Raw genomic sequence first — 19,885 nt, 5'->3', positions numbered from 1 at the left:
TTCTATTGTTTAATGAATGCAATGTCTTTTCTTATCTCCTGAAAGATATTTTTTGTTTTTGAAGAGCTATTCAGTTCTATGCATTACAGTTTTTTTCCTTCAGTTAGTTTCTTTCTTTCTTTCTTTTTCTAATTAGAGGCTTTCTTCCAATGTCCAGTGGCTCTTTGCAGTCTGGTTTATATTAAGTATGAGAAATTGAGTTCATGGTTGGAAGCTCCATTGTGTTGAAGGGATTTTTCAGAAATTCCCTGAAATTGATTGGTGGGTCCAAGAATTTTCACTGGAGGACCTCACATGTCCATATGTATAGGTCCTTTTTCTAAGATGCTTCACTTATTCCAGAGAAGAATCCGTCAGTCTCCTGCACAGGGTGAGAGATGGAGACATGGAGAGCTTCAGAGACAGTTTTCTCAAAGCTGAGTGTTAAGGGACATGTTTGGGGTATGTCAGTAGGTAGACTTTCTCTTAGTTTTCAATTGAGTGCCTCATTCCCAATTTTTTCTGTTTCATATTCCCAATACAAGAATTTCTCTAGTTTAATTTCCTAAAGAATAATTTTTCTATAGACTAAGTCTCTTCTTTCCCCTGATGGAGTGGGGAAGGGCATCTGAAGCTCTACCTGCTGTTATAGAGTTTCATCAATTCCTCTGTTTTCAGCCCCATGCCTCACTTTTACCTTCTTTGTATCTAGTACGATTTTTGAATCTTTTTGTGTTTGTAATGTGAATTAATTAGCTTGTTTCTCATTTGTATTCCGGTTTCATTATCTGTAAATTATTTGTTCACTTTTTAAAATTTTTATTTTATATTGGAGCATAGTTGATTAACAATATTGAATCAGTTTCAGGTGTACACCAGAGTGATTCAGTTATACGTAAATGTGTCTATTCTCTTTCAAATTCTTTTCCCATTTAGGATATTACAGGGAGCAGAGTTCCCTGTGCTATACAGTAGGTTCTTGTTGTTTATCTGTTTTAGATTTAGCAATGTGTATGTGTGAGGGCTTCCCCAGTGGGTCAGTAGTAAAGAATCTGTGTGCATCAGAGGAGATACAGGAGATATGGGTTTGATCCCTGGGTCGGGAAGATCCCTTGGAGGAGGAAATGGCAACCCACTCCAGTATTCATGCCTGGAAAATGCCCTGGACAGAGGAGCCTGGTGGGCTACAGTCCATGGGGTCACAAAGAGTTGGACATACTAAGCACACATGCACGCACACACACGTACATGTGAGTCCCACACTCCATCTAACAACAACAAAATTTGATGTGCTGTATTTGCTTTTGTTTTTTCTATTTGGGCGGGCATGGGATTTATACCTTTAAAAGTATCTTTTTCACTTTAACAGGGTTTCATGAAGAAGCAGAAACAAATGTGTTCAGTTCACTGTTTTAGCAGACAAATTAGGCTCCATTTTGACAAGCTGAGTTTAATATGCCCATGGGACATCAGGTGAAAATGTTCAGCAGGCAGTTGAATAGATGAGCCCACAGCTTTTAAGAGGAACTATTATTTTGAGTGGTGTCAATAGAAAGTGCTACTCAAAGTGATGAGACCACCATGGAGAGAGTGTGTGGAGTGAGATAAGCTGTGGACCAAGAATAGATTCCTGACAAACCCAGTATTTAAAGGAAGACAGAAGAAGAGGGAACCATGAAGGAGAACATTTTAGAATTTACCAAAGGGGTAATGTCAATGTGTCAAAGAAGTCAATTGAGATAATGGCCAAAACTTTTTTTCTTTTGCGAAGTGGGAAACATGGACATCATTAATGACTTTGGCAAGATGGTGTGGACAAGTCTGAATGCAGCAAATAAGAGAATGAAAATAGTTTTGTTTTGCTTTCAGTAATTGCTAAAGAAGCAGTAATAGGGGGTGTTTCCATGGCTCAAGAACCAGATTAACAAGTCTGTGGGCTTTTTCTGTTGTCTCCACTTGGAATGCTATCACACTTGATTTTAGGATATTTAATGAGATGATTCAGAACTGCATCCTTTTGTTATTGCTGAATAGTCTGGTTGTGACTTTGTTGCCCTTTTATTGTCTATGTGTAGATATTTCGGATGGTTTGATTTTAGAAATAATTTTTCACCATCCATTTTCATAACTTTCCAAGGCTGGTGTGGGCAAGCCAAACTGTAGGGTACTTCAAATTCTGGATATGTGAGTGAAGCTGATACTAGTAACCACTTCTTTTTTCAATCACATATATGATGAAATGTTTGCAGAATAATAGAGACGGGGGTGTAGTGGGAAAAAATTCCAACCCATTACCTTTAGCATAAAGCCCAAATTCCATTCTGTTGGACTTTGCCTAAATAGCAAATGTTTTGCTGTTGCCTGAGGTCTGGGGTCGGAGAAGGCAATGGCACCCCACTCCAGTACTTTTGCCTGGAAAATCCCATGGACAGAGGAGCCTGGTAGGCTGCAGTCCATGGGGTCGCTAGAGTCGGACAGGACTGAACGACTTCACTTTCACTTTTCACTTTCATGCATTGGAGAAGGAAATGGCAATCCACTCCAGTGTTCTTGCCTGGAGAATCCCAGGGTCGGGGAAGCCTGGTGGGCTGCCGTCTATGGGGTCGCACAGAGTCGGACACGACTGAAGCAACTTAGCAGCAGCAGCAGAGGTCTGGGGTAATTGAGAAGACAAAAGAACAAGGCAGGTAGAGAGTAAAATATTACCTTTCTTACTAAAAGTGACTGGGTTGGGTTGGTGCTCTTACTTCTAGGCAAGTGGACTAAAGCCCAGACTAGAGAAGACTTGCACAGACATGCACAGCCCACATGTGGAGACAGAAAGCACTATTTCCTGGTGAAACACCAGGAGAGCTGAGCCCTACATGCCCGATTTATCCACATTTATCTATCTGATAAATCTTTCTACCTCTCATCCTACCCTCCTCAGAATGAACAAGAGGGTGGCAGAGGCCAGCCTTACCAATGATGGAAACATCAGAGCTGGGAAGAAGTGAGCCCCCCAAATACATGTTGGCCTTCAACACCCTGCATGATCTGATACCTGATCCCATTTGTACCACCCTCCCCATCACTCTCACACTGCTGCCATCCTGGCTTCCATCCTGATTTCTCTAGTTAAGGGGTCTTTGCAATCACTGTTCTCCAGCCTTGGAAAAGGAAATGGCAACCCACTTCAGTATTCTTGACTAGAGAATCCCGTGGACAGAGGATCTTGGTGGGCTTCTGTCCATAGGGTCGCACAGAGTCAGACATGACTGAAGTGACTTGGCATGAGTGCATGCATTGGAGAAGGAAATGGCAACCCACTCCAGTACTCTTGCCTGAAGAATCCCAGGGATGGAGGAGCCTGGTGGGCTGCTGTCTATGGGGTTGCACAGAGTTGGACACGATTGAAGCAACTTAGCAACAGCAGCATTCTCCAGCCTGAAACTCTCTTCTCTCTAGATAGTCACTTCAGATCTCTCATATGTCACCTCCTCAGAGGGACCTCCCCGATCACCCAACCTAAAAATACCACTCCCCCACCATCCCTCTCTAACCCTTTACCCTGCTTTGATATTCTTAATAGCTTTCCTCTTTCTTGTCTCCTTTATGTGGGAAGCTTCATGAAGGCAGACACTTTGTCTCTTTTGTTTTCTGTGCCTGCATTGGAGTCTTGCATATAGTAGAGCTAAACTCCATAGGAGCTAACATATATTTGTTTATCAAATGAATGACCAGTCCAGTGAACTTGGGGGTCTGTCCCAGCTCTGCTACTGACTAGAGTGTCACTCCTTGGGAATTTGCTCCATCCACCTGAGTCTCTGTTAAAGAGCTGCATTAACTCCTTTCAAGAGTGATGGTGAGGATCCAATGAGATAAAGTGTGCAGAAGAGATGAGGGAAGCACTGAAATGATCTAAGTGCTTGCATGGGGATTGCTCCCAATGACAACATTGTCTCTTTTGGAATCAAGGAGGAGTTAGTTTCTTGTCACCTTAGTGACAACTGATGGCTTAAGGTGATGACATTGAAAGATTTCCCAGGGCCATCCTCACACAAAATACTCTTATCCATTATACCTAGTTTTATCCTTGTATTTGCCACATGGTGTATCCTGATTTTTTAATGAAAAATTTAGTCGTAATAGATAGCAAAAAGGAGGTTCATTCTAAAAAAATAGGAGTACATTTACTTCAGCAAAAAGAATTTCTCAGCGGAAAACATTTATTTTGCCATGAGTCTTAAAGGATTAAGGGCTTCAGCCATCCCCCTAAAATTATTTTCCAAGTGGAAGGAAGTTAGAAATTAATTTTGAAGCAATTTCTGAGTGTGAGTTTCACATTTTTGCAAATAAACTTGCCCTTAAGTCACTCACAATTTCAGCACCTATGAATCTTGCCAATGGCATGCCAAGATAATCCAGTTAACCCAGAGTTCTGCTTTTTTGTCAAAAGTTGCATGGAGGCAGATTTTGTTGTATTATGTAATTTACATAATGATATATATGAAATCAACCCTGAATATTCATTGGAAGGAGTAATGCTGAAGCTGAAGCTCCAATACTTTGGCCATCTGATGTGAAGAGATGACTCATTGGAAAAGATCCTGATGCTGGGAAAGATTGAGGGCAGGAGGAGAAGGGAGTGATAGAGGATGAGATGGTTGAATGGCATCACCAAATCAATGGACATGAATTTCAGCAAACTTTGGGAGATAGTGAAGGACAGGGAAGCCTGGCATGCTGCAGTCCATGGGATTGCAAAGAGTTGGACACGACATAGCGACTGAACAATAACAATATGAAAAGTATATGGACTTTGGACTCATCTAGATCTGGCTTCAAATTTGAGCTTTTACTGTTTCATGGTTGAGTTGAGGGCTTGAAAAAATTAACCTTGTGCTTGAGAAACTAGTCAACCTAAGATTAAGTTTCCTCATCTGAGTATGTCTTATATAAACCTTGAGACCTAAGGCCTTTCTAAGAAGAGTGACACAGATATAAATGAAGTGAATAAAACACATGCTGTCCATGAGCAAGTGAGAGGCCCTGAAACGTTCATTCTATAACCAGGAAACCCATTTTAATTTGTTTGGCCCAGATTGTCCTAAAGTTTTATCCTTGTAAAACCCAATAATATCTTGCTGAATCAGTATTCTATAGAGGATTCTGTAGGAAATCCTGGCTTGCCAGAATGCCAGACATATCTTAAATGTAAAATCCATTTATCTTCCCTTTCCCATTTTATTGTTGACCTCTCAGAATTTTCACCCAGATGCTTAATACTAACTTAAAGTAGAACTGTTCAAGTTCTACTATTTGTTCCTTCATCCCACCTTGGCTTCTTCCACAGTCGTCCCAACTATCCATGTATTAGTTTTATAGCAGTGCTATAGCAAAGTACCACAAATTGGGTGGCTTAACTCATCACAGATTTGTTTTAGACTTCTGCAGCCTAGAAGTCCAAAATCATTGTGTTGGTGGGGCCTGTTCCCTCTGAAACCTTTGGGAAGAATGTTCCCTCGTCCTCATTTACCTTCTGGCAAAAATTTTATTTTCTTACATTTATTTTCTTACGTTATTTCCAAACTCACCTGAATAGGGAGATAAGATCCTCGTGCACATCGCTCATTTTGGAGATGTTGTTAATAGTATTATGGGCTTCCCTTGTGGCTCAGACAGTAAAGAATCTGCCTGCAATGCAGGAGACCCAGGTTTGATCCCTGGGTCAGGAAGATCCTCTGGAGGAGGCAATGGCAACCCACTCCAGTATTCTTGCCTGGAGATTCCATGGACAGAGGAGTCTGACGGGCTATAGTCCATGGGGTCACAGAGTCAGACACAACTAAGAAATTAACACAACTTTAGTAATATTGGAATTATTGAATGGTCTTTGAAAATTGATCGGTACTGGCCTCAATTCTTTGCTGTACTACTTACTACCTGTGTGAATCTGGGCAAGTAACTTAAGTTCTCTGAGGATCAATTTCTCATCTGTAAAATGAGATAATAGTACTTATCTGATAAAGATTAGAAATAAAAATATAAAGTAGTTATCACAGTTCTGATACATGGAGTGCATTTAATGACTGGGGACTTTTACTGATATCATTATCATGAAGATGCCTTGGATCATAGCGGGGCCTTCCTGTTTCCAAACTATTATTAACGTTTTGGGACACTGGCTACTTTCACTTCCTACCTCCATTCAAATTTTCCTTCTGGTTAGCATGAGATTTCAAAGTAAAGCTCCCTACTACAGTGTCAGATAGTTTTATTTCCTCCTCTTCCTAATTCTTTTCGTTCACTACCTGCCACATAACTTGAGTTTGTCTCCCTTTCCTGTGAGCCCAAGGGTATGGTGGCAGAGATAGGGATGACTAATTCAATTAGCAAGATTAGACACCACTGTCTGATGCCAGACGGGGAGCCTGTGGAAAGGAGATAGGCACGTAAGTCTCAGGGCCCCTTCAGCAAAAGCTTGCCCATCACCCTGTATGTCAGGTACTATGTCCTCTCTGGGGAAACAGTGCTTCAAATATCAATTTTAGAAATTGAAATGATGCTTCAAGGAAAACAAATACTGTATCCTTTGAAATAAAGGTTTTCTTTTACCATTTGTTTTCATGGAAATCCTTAGCAAAAAATAGCTAGATTTGGGATTTGGGTTGGTATTTAATTCAGGGTTACATAATAGCCCTTCAAGATTCAAATGCTTTGGATATGCCTGAATAATCTTGAGAGGTGACTGAATCCTTTTTAATAGGGGGACCACTTTTATGTACCTTTCTTTAATTGCAAATTTCATGGAAACGTCTGTTACTAGTTGTCCTGTTTTTTGTTTGTTCGTCTGGGGTAATGTTTTTCTTGTTTTGGGGGTACTCAAGGCAGTTAAATATCTGCTGCTGCTGCTAAGTCGCTTTAGTCGTGTCCAACTCTGTGCGACCCCATAGATGGAAGCCCACCAGGCTCCCCCGTCCCTGGGATTGTCCAGGCAAGAACACTAGAGTGGGTCGCCATTTCTTTCTCCAATGCATGAAAGTGAAGAGTGAAAGTGAAGTCGCTCAGTCGTATCTGACTCTTAGCGACCCCATGGACTGCAGCCCACCAGGCTCCTCCACCCATGGGATTTTCCAGGCAAGAGTACTGGAGTGGGGTGCCATTGCCTTCTCCAATTAAATATGTGAGAGGACTCCAAATAAATATTTTAATTGCAGCTATGACATTTATTATATGAACGAATTTTATCCTTTGGAATAACCTATAATGTAAAATGCAGAAATGGGAAGGAGAGAAGAAGACTTAGGGCTACTTAACATGTTTGCTCTTTGTCCTCATTCTGGAGTTTTTGTTTCTAATTCTTCTTTTCACTGGTAGAACACACACTTTCCGGTGGCTTTCTCGGATTTCTTTTCTCAAAGCCTTGCCTATCTGAGCGTATTAACTGGTTGCTTCTACACACAGATGACAGCTTGGCAGGATTTTCCCTTTTTGTCTCTTCTGATCATTTCCGTTGGAACTGGGATGTGAGTTGATAGAAAGTAGTTTCCAGCTCAGTTTTCAAGTAAGAAACATGAGACTCACATGAGCAGGTAATAAATGTTGAATATCAGAGTTCTCTGGGATAGGGTGGCCAGGGAAGCCTTGATTTGTGCTGTTTGCTGGTTTCTATTGTATAAATACTCCCTTCATGGCTGATTTCAAGCTACGAGATGCTGCTCAACACCAAGGTGGAAAGAAATGCACAGTAGCAAACCATTATATAATCTTTCAACTAGATAAATATGAAAAATATAGCTCCAGAGCATAGATGATAGAAAACATAGTAAACATGGTAAAATAGTTAAGTAGTGATGAGTTTTGAGTATTTATCACTTATGTTTTAATATAACATATTTAATGGTAAAGCTTTTATACTCTAATTTTGAACAATAGCTGCATTGAACAGCTGACTCTCACAGTTCCTGGAGATCTAACCATTGGTTTTAACATACTGACTGGGACCCAGAAAAGTCATTGTCCTACCCAAGGTTCAGTGAATGAGTCATGTTAGAACCTGGATTGGTACAAGTCGTTTCTAAAACCCAAATTTCTCTGGAAAGACTTACTTGTTCATGTATCTATTTATTCATTTGTATATTTATTTATTTGTACTACATGCTTTAAACATTTAACAAAAGGAATTTAGACTGTAGCAGACCATTACTATCTATTGAGACGATAAGAGTCAAAATATTTGAATATATATAATTACAACCACAGATGGGCGAGTGGAAAGCTGATTAGATTTAGGGCCATAAATGAATCCTGGCTTTGAGTCTTGGTTTTGCTTCTCAACAGCTTACAACATATTTTATTCTCTAGTTCCAGTTGTCTAGACTGTGAGATGAAGGGATTGGACCTATGAACATATACTACTCCTATATGTCTAACATATTATGATTCATTATTTAGACCCATCAGTTCAACAGCTATTTGCTTAGAACCAATTATATTCACATTTGTTATGGACTCTACCCCAGGCAGAACTGGATATAAGTGCAATCAGAGTAATTATTATTAGAACAGCATCTCATGTTAATGCAGAGCCTTTTAATTCAACAAAGACTTTGAGTCTCTGAGGTTCTATGACAGTATGAGATCAGGACACATCTTCACAGAATGTTAGCGAGAGCAGAACCTATTCTAAAAGGACAAACAGAACTCTTACTCCTAGGAAACGCAAGAGGTCATAACCAGGTAGTAATAAGGAATAAGGAACAAGCCATGCCTACCAGTTGCTTCACTGATAAAAGAGCAAAATCAAAAATGACTTTCTTCTAATTATACGATTAATTATTATAGAGAATTTAGAAATTATTAATGAGTATTAAATAAGGACAATATACTATACACCCAATTTAATATCTTGCTTTTTTTTTACCTAATATTTTAGTATATTTTATAAAACATTCTCAGTAGAGTCATTTTAATTGCTGTATATGATTCCATTTTTTGATGTACAGTAACTTATCTTAAATTGTTTACATTATTGACAGTTTATTATTCTAAATAATACTGTGATAAATACCTTTGTTGATATAAAAAAAATTGTATCTTATACACATGATTTCCAGTTGTAATATTTAAGGTTTTTAGTAAGAAGGTTTTGGGCTTCACAGGTGGCGCTAGTGGTAAAGAACTTGCCTGCCAGTGCAGGAAACATAAGAGATGTGGATTCAATCCCTGGGTCGGAAAGATCCTCTGGAGGAGGGCATGGCAACCCATGTCAGTATTCTTGCCTAGAGAATCCCTGTGGACAGAGGAGCCTGGCAGGCTATAGTTCATAGGGTCACATAGAGTCGAACACGACTGAAGTGACTTAGCACATACACGCAATTAGACCGTGAATAGTGAATCACAGATTTTGACCTTTAGCATATTTGATTCTGCCAATATTGTTTTGTACTTGCATATATTTTATTCTGTTTCTGAACATTTATTAAGAGGAGCGGTTTGCCTGTATCCTTATTTGAACTGGAAATAGCACCAATGTTTTCATATCACTTCAAGTAGATACATAATACAGTGTAGGGTTAATAATTTTTTCACTCTCTGCAGGCAATAACTTCCAATACAGAGTTTATTAGTTTAGAAAGGACTCAATAAATATTCAGTAAATGAAAAGATTTTGGCTAATTTAGGATAGGCAAAATACATTAGTGAAAGATGTGAAGAAAAAAAATACTCCATTCATGATATGGCTTTCATTTTCATCAGGAGAGATGACAGCTAAGCACAGTCCAGGAACTCTGACCATTAAATGAAACAGTGAAATGAAGTATGTTGTTTTTTTAATTCATCTACATGGGAAACCATGACTCTAATAGTTGTTTGATTAAATGTTAATGAGGGCTCCTAAGTTGACCCAACTCTTTCTTTTGTGTGTTAGATTTTTGCCAGTTAAAACAAGACCAATTTCACCTTTCTTTCTTTAACATCTTTGAGTCAACATTTGCTGACAAAAGAAGTTGTAACTACCCTGGTTATTTAAATATTAATGATTTCCATTAAAGGGAGCTGGATGTTTACAGCAGAATGATTGAGAAATTAGATGGTATGATTAGTTCCTTGTTTCTGCCTGCAGGAAAAAGCCTCTTAATGGAAGAGCTCCTTCCAATATGTTTTTAATACCACAGATTTATTTTTTCCCCATGAACCAGTTAGAGAGTAAGATTGTTGACTTCAAGCATTCCTTGAAAGTAGCTTTTATTAAAACATTAGCATAACAAGTTCTTATAATTCAAAAAAAATCTTTTATCAGTGCCATAGTGGTCATAATACTTGGGCTTCTTGGGAACCTAATTTCAGTTTCTAAAGTCATTTTGTTCTTTATTATAGTAAATAGACAAAACCACTCATAAGTACATGGTCTATTTGGTTGAGCTTGTTTACATTAAGTCTGGGGAATTCTATTAAGTTAACCATGAAAGACTTGACAAAGGTTATGTATTCAATCAAATTATAATTATAAACTTTTATCTTATTGGAGAAATGTGGCTGAAAACCTTTCTAAACCTGCTAAAACCAATATTTTCCTATTATGCTAAATTGGATTGTGATTAGCATGTGGTTAATAGATTACAACACCCTGTATGTTTTTAAGGTATATCAATGACTTGGTATATTAAGGCACTGAACAATCAGGGCAAGCATTGTATTTGCCTATATTGTATATTTCTCTTGCATCCAGAATTTGAGGGAGCAGAGTATTTAACTAGCAGTAGTACAGAGTCAGTTAATAGCACTGGTGCAAGAATCATATTACTTAATAGAGTCAGGATTAACAGAAGCAATTGAGGCACCTGCCTTGGATGTAAAATCTAAGACTGCCAAAAGACTCAGTAATCAAGATAAATAATATTTAATGCAATACTTGAAAAAATCAAAATTAACAAAGAAATTCTTGATGGACAAAATTTCAAAATTAAAAAACAATATAAGGTCCCACTTTACATCTACATCAGACTCACCTTATCCTCAGCCCAGCCCTGACTGCATACTAGTTCTGATTTCTCTGCTTTGATGTCTGTAGATAAGGTACTCCTTTGAGTCAAATTTTCCGTGTCTAAGATTAATGATGATAACCCTTCTTTTCCTGGTTGAGTTATCAGGAAGTTCAGATCAGCTAAAAATACATTGGAAATACCCATTGTAAAAACAATTTACATGTTTTCAAGTTTATGGAATTCACCACACATTTTTATGTTATTATTATCAAGCAAACATCAGGTTAGAAGATCCTTGAAAAGCTTTGTATTAATAAAGTGTGAGGTCTAACTTTTGAGTTCACTGGTCATCTTGCTATAGGGGTAAGGGCCTGTAAATGGTTGTAGGATCTTCTGTCTCTTCTTTCTTTCTTTTTTGTTTTTGAATGCAAAGTTTAGTGATTTGTAAGAGATAAAAAGATGGCCAGAAATCTATTCTAATTATTTTAAATTTCCCTGCAAAACACCCATGGACAAGTCAGGTCTCACCTTTTCTCAAGCTTTGCACTTCCACCCCATTTCTCCTGCCTAACTGAGTTCCACCCACCTTTTACTCACCTTCTACCTTGGTAAGGCCTTCCTTCCTAGGTTCTCCTGTCCTGAAATATGTTCTGAGTCCTCTGCCTGGAGTGGATGACTGTCCCTCCCACTCACTTTGTGATTTGTTTGAAGTCCCTTTTGTTTTCATGCTTCCTGTAATCCTTCATAGAATTTATTTTCCAGACCACAGTTTTAGAAATAGAAGTTGTTGCTCTAGTTATATTGCCAATCACTTAAATAGCATCCCATTAGACTGTTAATTTCAGGATGAGCAAGGACTGGGTTGACCTGATTTAGGCTTTATCTAAGGTACTAGCCAGAGAAGGCAATGGCACCCCACTCCAGTACTCTTGCCTGGGAAATCCCATAGACAGAGGAGCCTGGTAGGCTTCAGTCCATGGGGTTGCTAAGAGTTGGACACAACTGAGCAACTTCACTTTCACTTTTCGCTTTCATGCATTGGAGAAGGAAATGACAACCCACTCCAGTGTTCTTGCCTGGAGAATCCCAGGGACAGGGGAGCGTGGTGGGCTGCCGTCTATGGGGTCGCACAGAGTCGGACACGACTGAATCAACTTAGCAGCAGCAGCAGCAAGGTACTTAGCAAAGAGCTTTATATGTATTTTTTGAGTGACTAAATGAGTGTTTTGCATATAAAGGGGTTTGGTAAATATTTACTCTTTGGATTCATTTGTGGAAAGTTATTGTTTTCATTCTAGGCCCAGAGGGAACGGTTGGTGCCATGTGGAAGGCACTGTTTTTGCTGGTCTTGTTGGTGCTCAGCCCTGGTGCTGATGGGCTGTTTCGCTCCTTGTACAGAAAAGGCCATGTTTCCAGTCCACGTAAAGGAGACCCAGGACAGCGGTTATTTCTGACTCCTTATATTGAAACTGGGAAACTTGAAGAAGGTAAGCTTAAATCTGAAACCACTGAAACTGTATACTTTCAACAGTTGTTGCTTTAGCAGATGTCTCACAGGATCCAAAAGACAATATGATATTTTACTCAATTGTTTTATTTCATATATTAACAATTTGATATCATATAGTATCAGAGTTTTGAGCTAAAAAGAAAGTTCATCAGGGTCAGATTAACTAGTAGTTGAGTCTCCACATATCTATTTATAAAACTAGTATAGTGCCTGTCTACAACTGGTCATTTAATGAAAGTGAAAGTGAAGTCGCTCAGTCATGTCCGACTCTTTGCGACCCCGTGGACTGTAGCCCACCGGGCTCCTCGGTTCATGGGATTCTCCAGGCAAGAATACTGGAGTGGGTTGCCATTTCCTTCTCCAGGGGATCTTCCCAACCCAGGGATGGAACCCAGGTCTCCTGCATTTCGGGCAGATGCTTTAACCTCTGAGCCACCAGGGAAGCCTGGTCATTTAATAGGGCTAATAATAACCTTAGAACTTACTCTGTGTCAGTTATTGCTTCCAAGCATTGGATATAAAAGCATTTAAGCATCTCAACAACCTATTTAAGCCTCTTTACACAGAAGATAACTAAAGCAGAAAGAAATAAAGTTACTTGCCAGTCATGCAGACACCAGCTGGTAGATGCAAGGGTTACATCCAGACAGCTTCATTCCAGAGTCTAAGCTCACAGCCATTGTGCTTGGCCCCTTTGCCTGAGAAGTTATCTGAGTCTTAGGACTCATTTTCCTCATTGATTAGATGGAGATAAAACAATTCACCCAAGTCACAGAGATGTTAAAAATATCAGATCAAAAAATGTACATGAAAACTCTTTGTAACCTGTAAGTTGCTCTCTAAATACCTGTATTCGCTGGTGGCTTTTATTTAGAGATTGTCCTAATACTAGTACAAAAAGTGTCATTTGGTGTCATCAGAGTCTAAAATTTATGACCTGCCTGTACTCTTAATGCTTCTTCATGCTTAGGGAAATCACTGTATAAGATAAATGATGTAATCTTTCTGGACCTCACGATGCTCCTAAACTATAAAATAGTATATAGACAGCTATCCTGAAGAGCTGTGTGTGAAAGGAAGCAGAGAAATGGGGTGGTGGCTGAGGAGAGTTATGGAGTCAGGCGAGGTCATTAAGAAGGTAGGAGATAATGACAAAAGTGATCCAGTAGAGAGGGGAAAGGTGATGGGATGGGACATCTCTTGGTGGAGCATATCTTGGAGATGAGCATCCATAGATGGAGGTCTTAGTGTTTGCTTTGGATTTTATCCCTAGTCACATGTAGGAAGGCAGACTTAATGCTTATGAAGCTGATATGCTGGTAGATTTCGTGGACATGTGGAACTGAAACTAGAAATTTTAGGGAAATGATCATTTTAAAGATAAAAAATAAATGCATATACTATGTATGGAAGTTTAAAATAAAGCAACTTTTCTTCATTTGAAGAGATCTCATAGTCAATAGACTGTCATTTTTTTTAATTTAAAGCCAAAACATTTTCCCTTTTTATGGGTGCATTTGAGTTCTGTTCATATATCTTTGCCTGAAATATGCATTGATTCTGTGTTTCATCATATTTTTTTGTAAGAAAAAATGAAAAACTTTGATAATATAGTCAATGATAATATAATGAGGCAATGCAGTCTTTTTTCAAAAGACTCAATTTTGCTTGATGTAGAAAAGTCATGAAAATATGGCAGCCCAGTGGTATAGGCTGATGTCACTTGACGTAAATGAAGAGGCAAATTATCATTATTCTAAATCCACCCAGTTGAGTCATATGCATTGCTTTTAGCTTCTTTAATAAATGGGTACTGATGACTGAGATTATGTTCATTCACATAGCAGAGTTAAATACTCATCACTAAACCCTAGAATCCACAGATGAGGAGCTTGAGACTCAAATATTTCACATGACTTGCCCAAGAGGACACAGGTAATAGTAGCAGAGATGGGATCAAGATCCAAATTTTCTGCCTTCTGCTCTGTAATTTGCCTACTATAATTCATTTTCCTTTGTTTAAAAAACTTGTCCTCTTCTGGAGTAACCAGATGCACACACATGAAAGAAGGAATCAGGCAATGCACTCTAAAGTGCTAAAGGATTACATTTGAGGTAGATATGCTGTAAATTTTTAGAAGGAAGCTATCCCTGTTGGTTGGCATAATCTTGGTATAAAATAGTAGTAGTAGTAACAGTGGTAGTAAGAAATAAATAGTTAACATTTAGTAGTAATTATATCCCCTGTTCCTGTCACAGTGCCTGTATGTAATAGGCACTCAATAAATATTTGTAGAATTTGAATTTGAGACCTAACTATGTTCCAGAAATTATGCTTTACACACATTATCTCTTTTAATCCTTAGAGCAACCCTAATGAAGAATGAATAGTTATTGTTCCCATTTTATAGATGAGAAAACTGAGGCCTAGAGAAATTAAGTATCTTGCCCAGGGCTATGTAAAGCTAGTAAGTGGCAGATCTGATGTTAAAACCTATCTCTGCTGACTCATGATTCCTGGGTCAGGAAGATCCCCTGGAATAGGAAATGGCAATCTACTTCAGTATTCTTGCCTGGAAAATTCTGTGGGCAGAGGAGCCTGGCAGGCTATAGCCCATGGAGTCGAAAAAAGTCAGACACAGCTGAGCACGTGCACACGTGTGCACACACACCTGCGCGTACATACACACACACACACACACACACACACTGCTGACCCACAACACAAGGTAGGAACCACTGTGCTGTGTGGCCAGACTTGAAAATATAGGGTAAGATTTGGACAAGTAAGAAAGAGCCTGCACATCCTGAGAGAGGGAGACAGCTTAAACAGCATTAAGGGAAAGTGTCTTTGAATTGTACATCAGGTAGAACCAAGTACAGAGAATATAGAGAAATCTGCCCGAGATCCACATCCCACCCATTCCTGGATTTCTTGCCTATGAGCATTTCCCTCTTATGGATGTTAACGGTACTAAAGAAAGATTTCAAGGGAAATAGTTTTATCTTCTATCCTTTTGTGTCAATCCTGTTAGATCACCATCTGATAAGTGACAACATTTAAAATATTAAATCCGGTGTAATATCACTTTCTAAAGTTCTGTTACACAGTCAAAAATCTTTGAATGGAATTTTAAATGGCTGATCCAAAATCTGGTACATCTGGGTATTCAGATGTAGCCCTGACAGCATAATTAAATATAATTTTATTCATTCGCTTTACTGAAAGTTCAGGAAGCTCTGGACAGATGGTCAGCTCACTCCCCTGAATCCCTTTTGTGCATCAAGTCTGTTGAAATCTTAGGGACGTGAGTCTTAATATCGCAACAAAACATTTCTGAGATAAACAGTAGTTCACAAAAAGACACAGAAAATTTTAATTTCTTTTAAATTCCAAGTTAACTAGCTTAGTTTTATGTAGTTAGTTGTAACTGTGTGTTTGCTTTCTCTGCAGCTAGAATAAACTGTCACTCTCTGAAACAAAATGAATAAAATTAATATGGGGGGCAGTTTTAGTGTATTTCCAAACACTGCCTTTTCATAAACTTTAAAGAATATTTTGCTATTGGGTCTTAATTTATTAAAAATTATGGCCTGGTAGTATCCTGTCCATCCAGATGATGTTGCAAGTCTTTGCAAATATGGAGTGCCTGATTAGCTGGGTCAAGCCCTTCTTTGGTCGTGGTCCAATCTTTTTGGATTGGAAGTGTTACTATCACAAGCACCAGTCACCGCAGTAAGATGTAGGAAGTGAAGCTGCTTCAAAGAAAACCTTTTTCCTTTTTTCAACTGTTTCAAACATTTGTATTATGAGTCATGGTTCCAGGAAGAAAGAAACTCCTACATCTAGGGAGTTTATTTTCCACATTCTATTAACAGATTCTGAAAGGATGAATGGGACATTTGAAAATGCCAAAAAAAAAAAAAAAATCAATTTATTTGAAAGAACTTTTAATCATTTTACTGTGGCAGTGTTCTTGCCTGGAGAATCCCAGGGATGGGGGAGCCTGGTGGGCTGCCGTCTATGAGGTCGCACAGAGTCGAACACGACTGAAGCAACTTAGCAGCAGCAGTGGTATAGTTAGAGGAAATTTAAAATTAAAAACAAGGCGAAGCACTTCTTTGTGGGCCCGAGAAAAGTTTTTCTGAATTTCCTAAGATCTTAATAAGGCCCGCCTGCCTTTGGAGGTTTTTGTACAAATGAGCGAGTCCGAGTGCATTGCCAGTGTGTCATGTTTTAGTTCGTTAATTCACATTTATTCATTACAAGTATGTATTGGATGTCTTAAGTGTTTCAATCAGTATGCTGTGTCCCTGGGGGTACAAAGGTAAGCAAGACAAATTCCCTGCTTTCCAGTAGCCTCTGATCTAGAAAGGAAGGTATAAAATATACCCCCGTCAGTTCAAGGCAACAGAGATAGAACTTTGAGATGCTCAGAAAGGGTCAGAAAGAGAGGACTGAGTAAGCATGTGAGTCATCTTCAGAGCAGGCCATCGGACCTCGTGTTGTGCTGGTCTCAAGAGAGATAAATTGATTCAGTCACCCATCTCCCGAAGTCCATTCCCTCCTGCTCCTTTCTATTATGTTTTCTCTTCTTCTCATTCTACTCTGACCTTTCTCATTTTTCTCTGTCTTTCTTGAATGCCCATTTACTCCTCTGGGATTCACTTCTCACTCATTCCCAACCCCTCAGTCTTCAGTTCTCTACTCTCCTTTTTTTGGAAGGGTCTCTGTTGGATTTTGAGAAGGTTAATAGTTTTGTGAAAAATATTTCAAAAGTGTTTTAGGTACAAACTTCCAACTTCCTAGCCCAACTAGGATGTGGGCTGTGGATGTACATCATAGTAAGAAGAGTTAATAAACTATCTTGCATATTTGAAAGTTGCTAAGAGAGTAAATCTTAAAAGTCCTCATCACAAGAATAAAAATTGTAACTGTAGGGGGTGATGGATGTTAACTAGACTTACTGTGGTGATCTTTACAGAACATATAGTGTATGAATATTCAATCATGTTGTACATCTGAAACCAGTATCATGTTGTATGTCAATTATATCTCCAAAAAAATGGCCAAAAGAATTGTTTTAAAGATTGCCCAGCCCTGGAGTTGATTTTTCTTTGGGCTAAATGAGAGTGAAAGCAAAGACGGGAAGAGGGAATGGTGGGGGAATGGGAATGGGCAGGTACACATTATTTTCCCCTAACATCTCCCTTTTCTGTAATATCTTTCTTTTGTCTTTGCCTTTTTTTTTTTTTTGATTGGGAGGGATGTATCTCATGGGGAAGAAATGGGGAAGAGGTAGAGAAAGTGAAAGTGAAGTCGCTCAGTCATGTCCGACTTTGTCCGACTCTGTGCGACTCCATAAACAGCAGCCCACCAGGCTCCTCCGTCCATGGAATTTTCCCGGCAAGAGTACTAGAGTGGGGTGCCATTGCCTTCTCCGCCTATAATCACTACCTAACGCTAAACTCAGTGGCAACTAAGCATATGCCCCACGCCCAACATGTCTGCAAACTTGTATGAATCAAGAGGTTGAATTAATCTTTCCTGGGGGAACTGCACTGAGTCCAGAAAAGGCAAAGTCTTCTAGACTGTTCTTGGGGTGGCCCACGGGCTTATGAGAATCACCCCTTTCTTTGCCTGAGCCCTTATTTTATGTGCATCTCTGTGCTCAGGGGTCACATGCATGCTTTCATTTGATCCTCACATGAAGTCCAGGGTGGACATATCAATATCCACATTTACGCCATGGCTTACCACACGCTATCAGTGATGTCACTGAATACCAAGTTGGGAAGAGACGCTGTCAATCGGCATTCCAGGGCCCGTGGGCTCCGGCAACCCACTGGAGGCATCTCTAGTTGGTAGCACGTGTATAGGATGGAGCTTCCTTATCTACTCTCTACTAACCAGTCTCCAACTTAGTAAGTCCCAGACTTAAGTAGCTATTCTTGAATGATCCATTTTTAGCAGGGACACTTCCTTGGTTCCCCCTAAAGGTCTCCTCTTCACCCAGACTTCACCACCACCCCCTGCTTCCTACCTGTTTACTGTCCCTTCTCCACTCCTTTCTTACTCACTGCTTCCCCCTCCACTCCCTGCTGCCTACACCTTCTGACTGACTCTCTAGCTGAGATGCCTTGTAGCAGGGTAGGGGCAGGAGCTATCTCTGCAGCCTGAGTGCTGGGTTTAGCCCTCTTTTACTAGCCGTGTGACCTTGGGCAAGTTACTTAACCCCTCCATGCTTTTAGCTTTCTCATCTGTAAAGTGGAGGTAATAATTATACCACATAATATAAAACCCTTGTTATATCGGCCTTGGAAATATTAGTTCTATTGGTTTTGTTTACTCTTGGGCGGCCTCAGCTATCTGAGTGTTACCTCTTTCTCCCTCCCTGTCCTTTTGCTGCCATAAGAAAACCGGGACCTGTGCCTTTCACATCTCTCCCCTGCCCTGTTTGGCTCCCTCTGGGTAGCCTCACGATCACCCGCAGTCCCACTGCCTGCCTCTCCCCACCCTCCCTGGCTGTCCCTAGTTATCCCCACTCCCCACACGCCTCACTTCATTTCCCTTAGTGGAAGTGTCAGGCCCTTTGCTCTCACCATCAGAAGAGTATGGAGAACTCAGGCCTGCCCCAGGCTGAGAGATCATTCACTGTGTTATTTCCCTTGCACCCCTCACCCCCACCGTTTGGAATTAGGCGACTTTATCCTGCCCTGGCTTCCAGGTGGCCCAATGTGACACCTTGATTTAACTTTAGAGTGGAGTTGAGGATAGCTGACTTTCTTCTTGGCTAAAAGGTGAATGTTGAATATGTGGACCTGGCCAGGGCAGTAAACACCTTTATGGCAATCCCTGTAGCCTTTCTGATCACTGATTCCAGACCTGGCCCCTGGGAGAAGTCTGGCCAAGATGGAGATGGCCAGTGCTGCATTTATTTTTTGTCTAATCCTTATACATTTTTTCCCCCACTAGGGAGACAGTTGAGTTTGGTACCTCCTTTCCCAGGATGGAATTTGACGAGCTATTCTGGCTACATCACCGTGAATAAGACTTACAACAGCAACATTTTCTTCTGGTTCTTTCCGGCAAAGGTAGGCCCATAGCAGTGCCCGCACAGGACCCTGGTGCTCAAGAGCTGACTGTTTGCTCCGGATGGAAACGTCGGTCTACAATCAACCCAAGGGTGTTTTTGTGTTTTTTAATCTTTAAGATTTTTTTTTTTCCTAAAAATAAGTGCCAGTGATTCCATGTAGTCTTCCTGTTTATGTGCAGGAAACAAATGTTACCGGGGGAGGTCCAACTTTTAAATTCCTTGCAACATTATTCACAGTATCAGTGCTGCTATCCTCTTCCTGCCACGATCTTCTTCCTATCTTTTTGTTGCTTTATTCTAAAAATATTTGGGGGCAGGGATGGGTGGTG

General features: G+C 39.8%; 1 protein-coding gene across 2 annotated transcripts in view; it reads left to right on the top strand.

The window, feature by feature from the left end:
• CPVL (carboxypeptidase, vitellogenic like) overlaps nucleotides 1-19,885 on the top strand; it is a 127,747-nt gene that overhangs the window by 10,180 nt on the left and 97,682 nt on the right. For both annotated transcript variants that reach the window (XM_027539417.1, XM_027539418.1), the window contains 2 exons: nucleotides 12,248-12,436; nucleotides 19,436-19,554. In XM_027539417.1, coding sequence (XP_027395218.1) covers nucleotides 12,248-12,436; nucleotides 19,436-19,554 — 308 coding nt within the window. The remainder of the gene's footprint in view (nucleotides 1-12,247; nucleotides 12,437-19,435; nucleotides 19,555-19,885) is intronic.

The sequence above is a fragment of the Bos indicus x Bos taurus genome, chromosome 4 (assembly GCF_003369695.1).
Source record: "Bos indicus x Bos taurus breed Angus x Brahman F1 hybrid chromosome 4, Bos_hybrid_MaternalHap_v2.0, whole genome shotgun sequence".
Lineage (NCBI taxonomy): Eukaryota > Metazoa > Chordata > Mammalia > Artiodactyla > Bovidae > Bos > Bos indicus x Bos taurus.
Note: the sequence above shows the minus strand (reverse complement) of the source record. Positions and strands in the feature narration are given on the sequence as shown.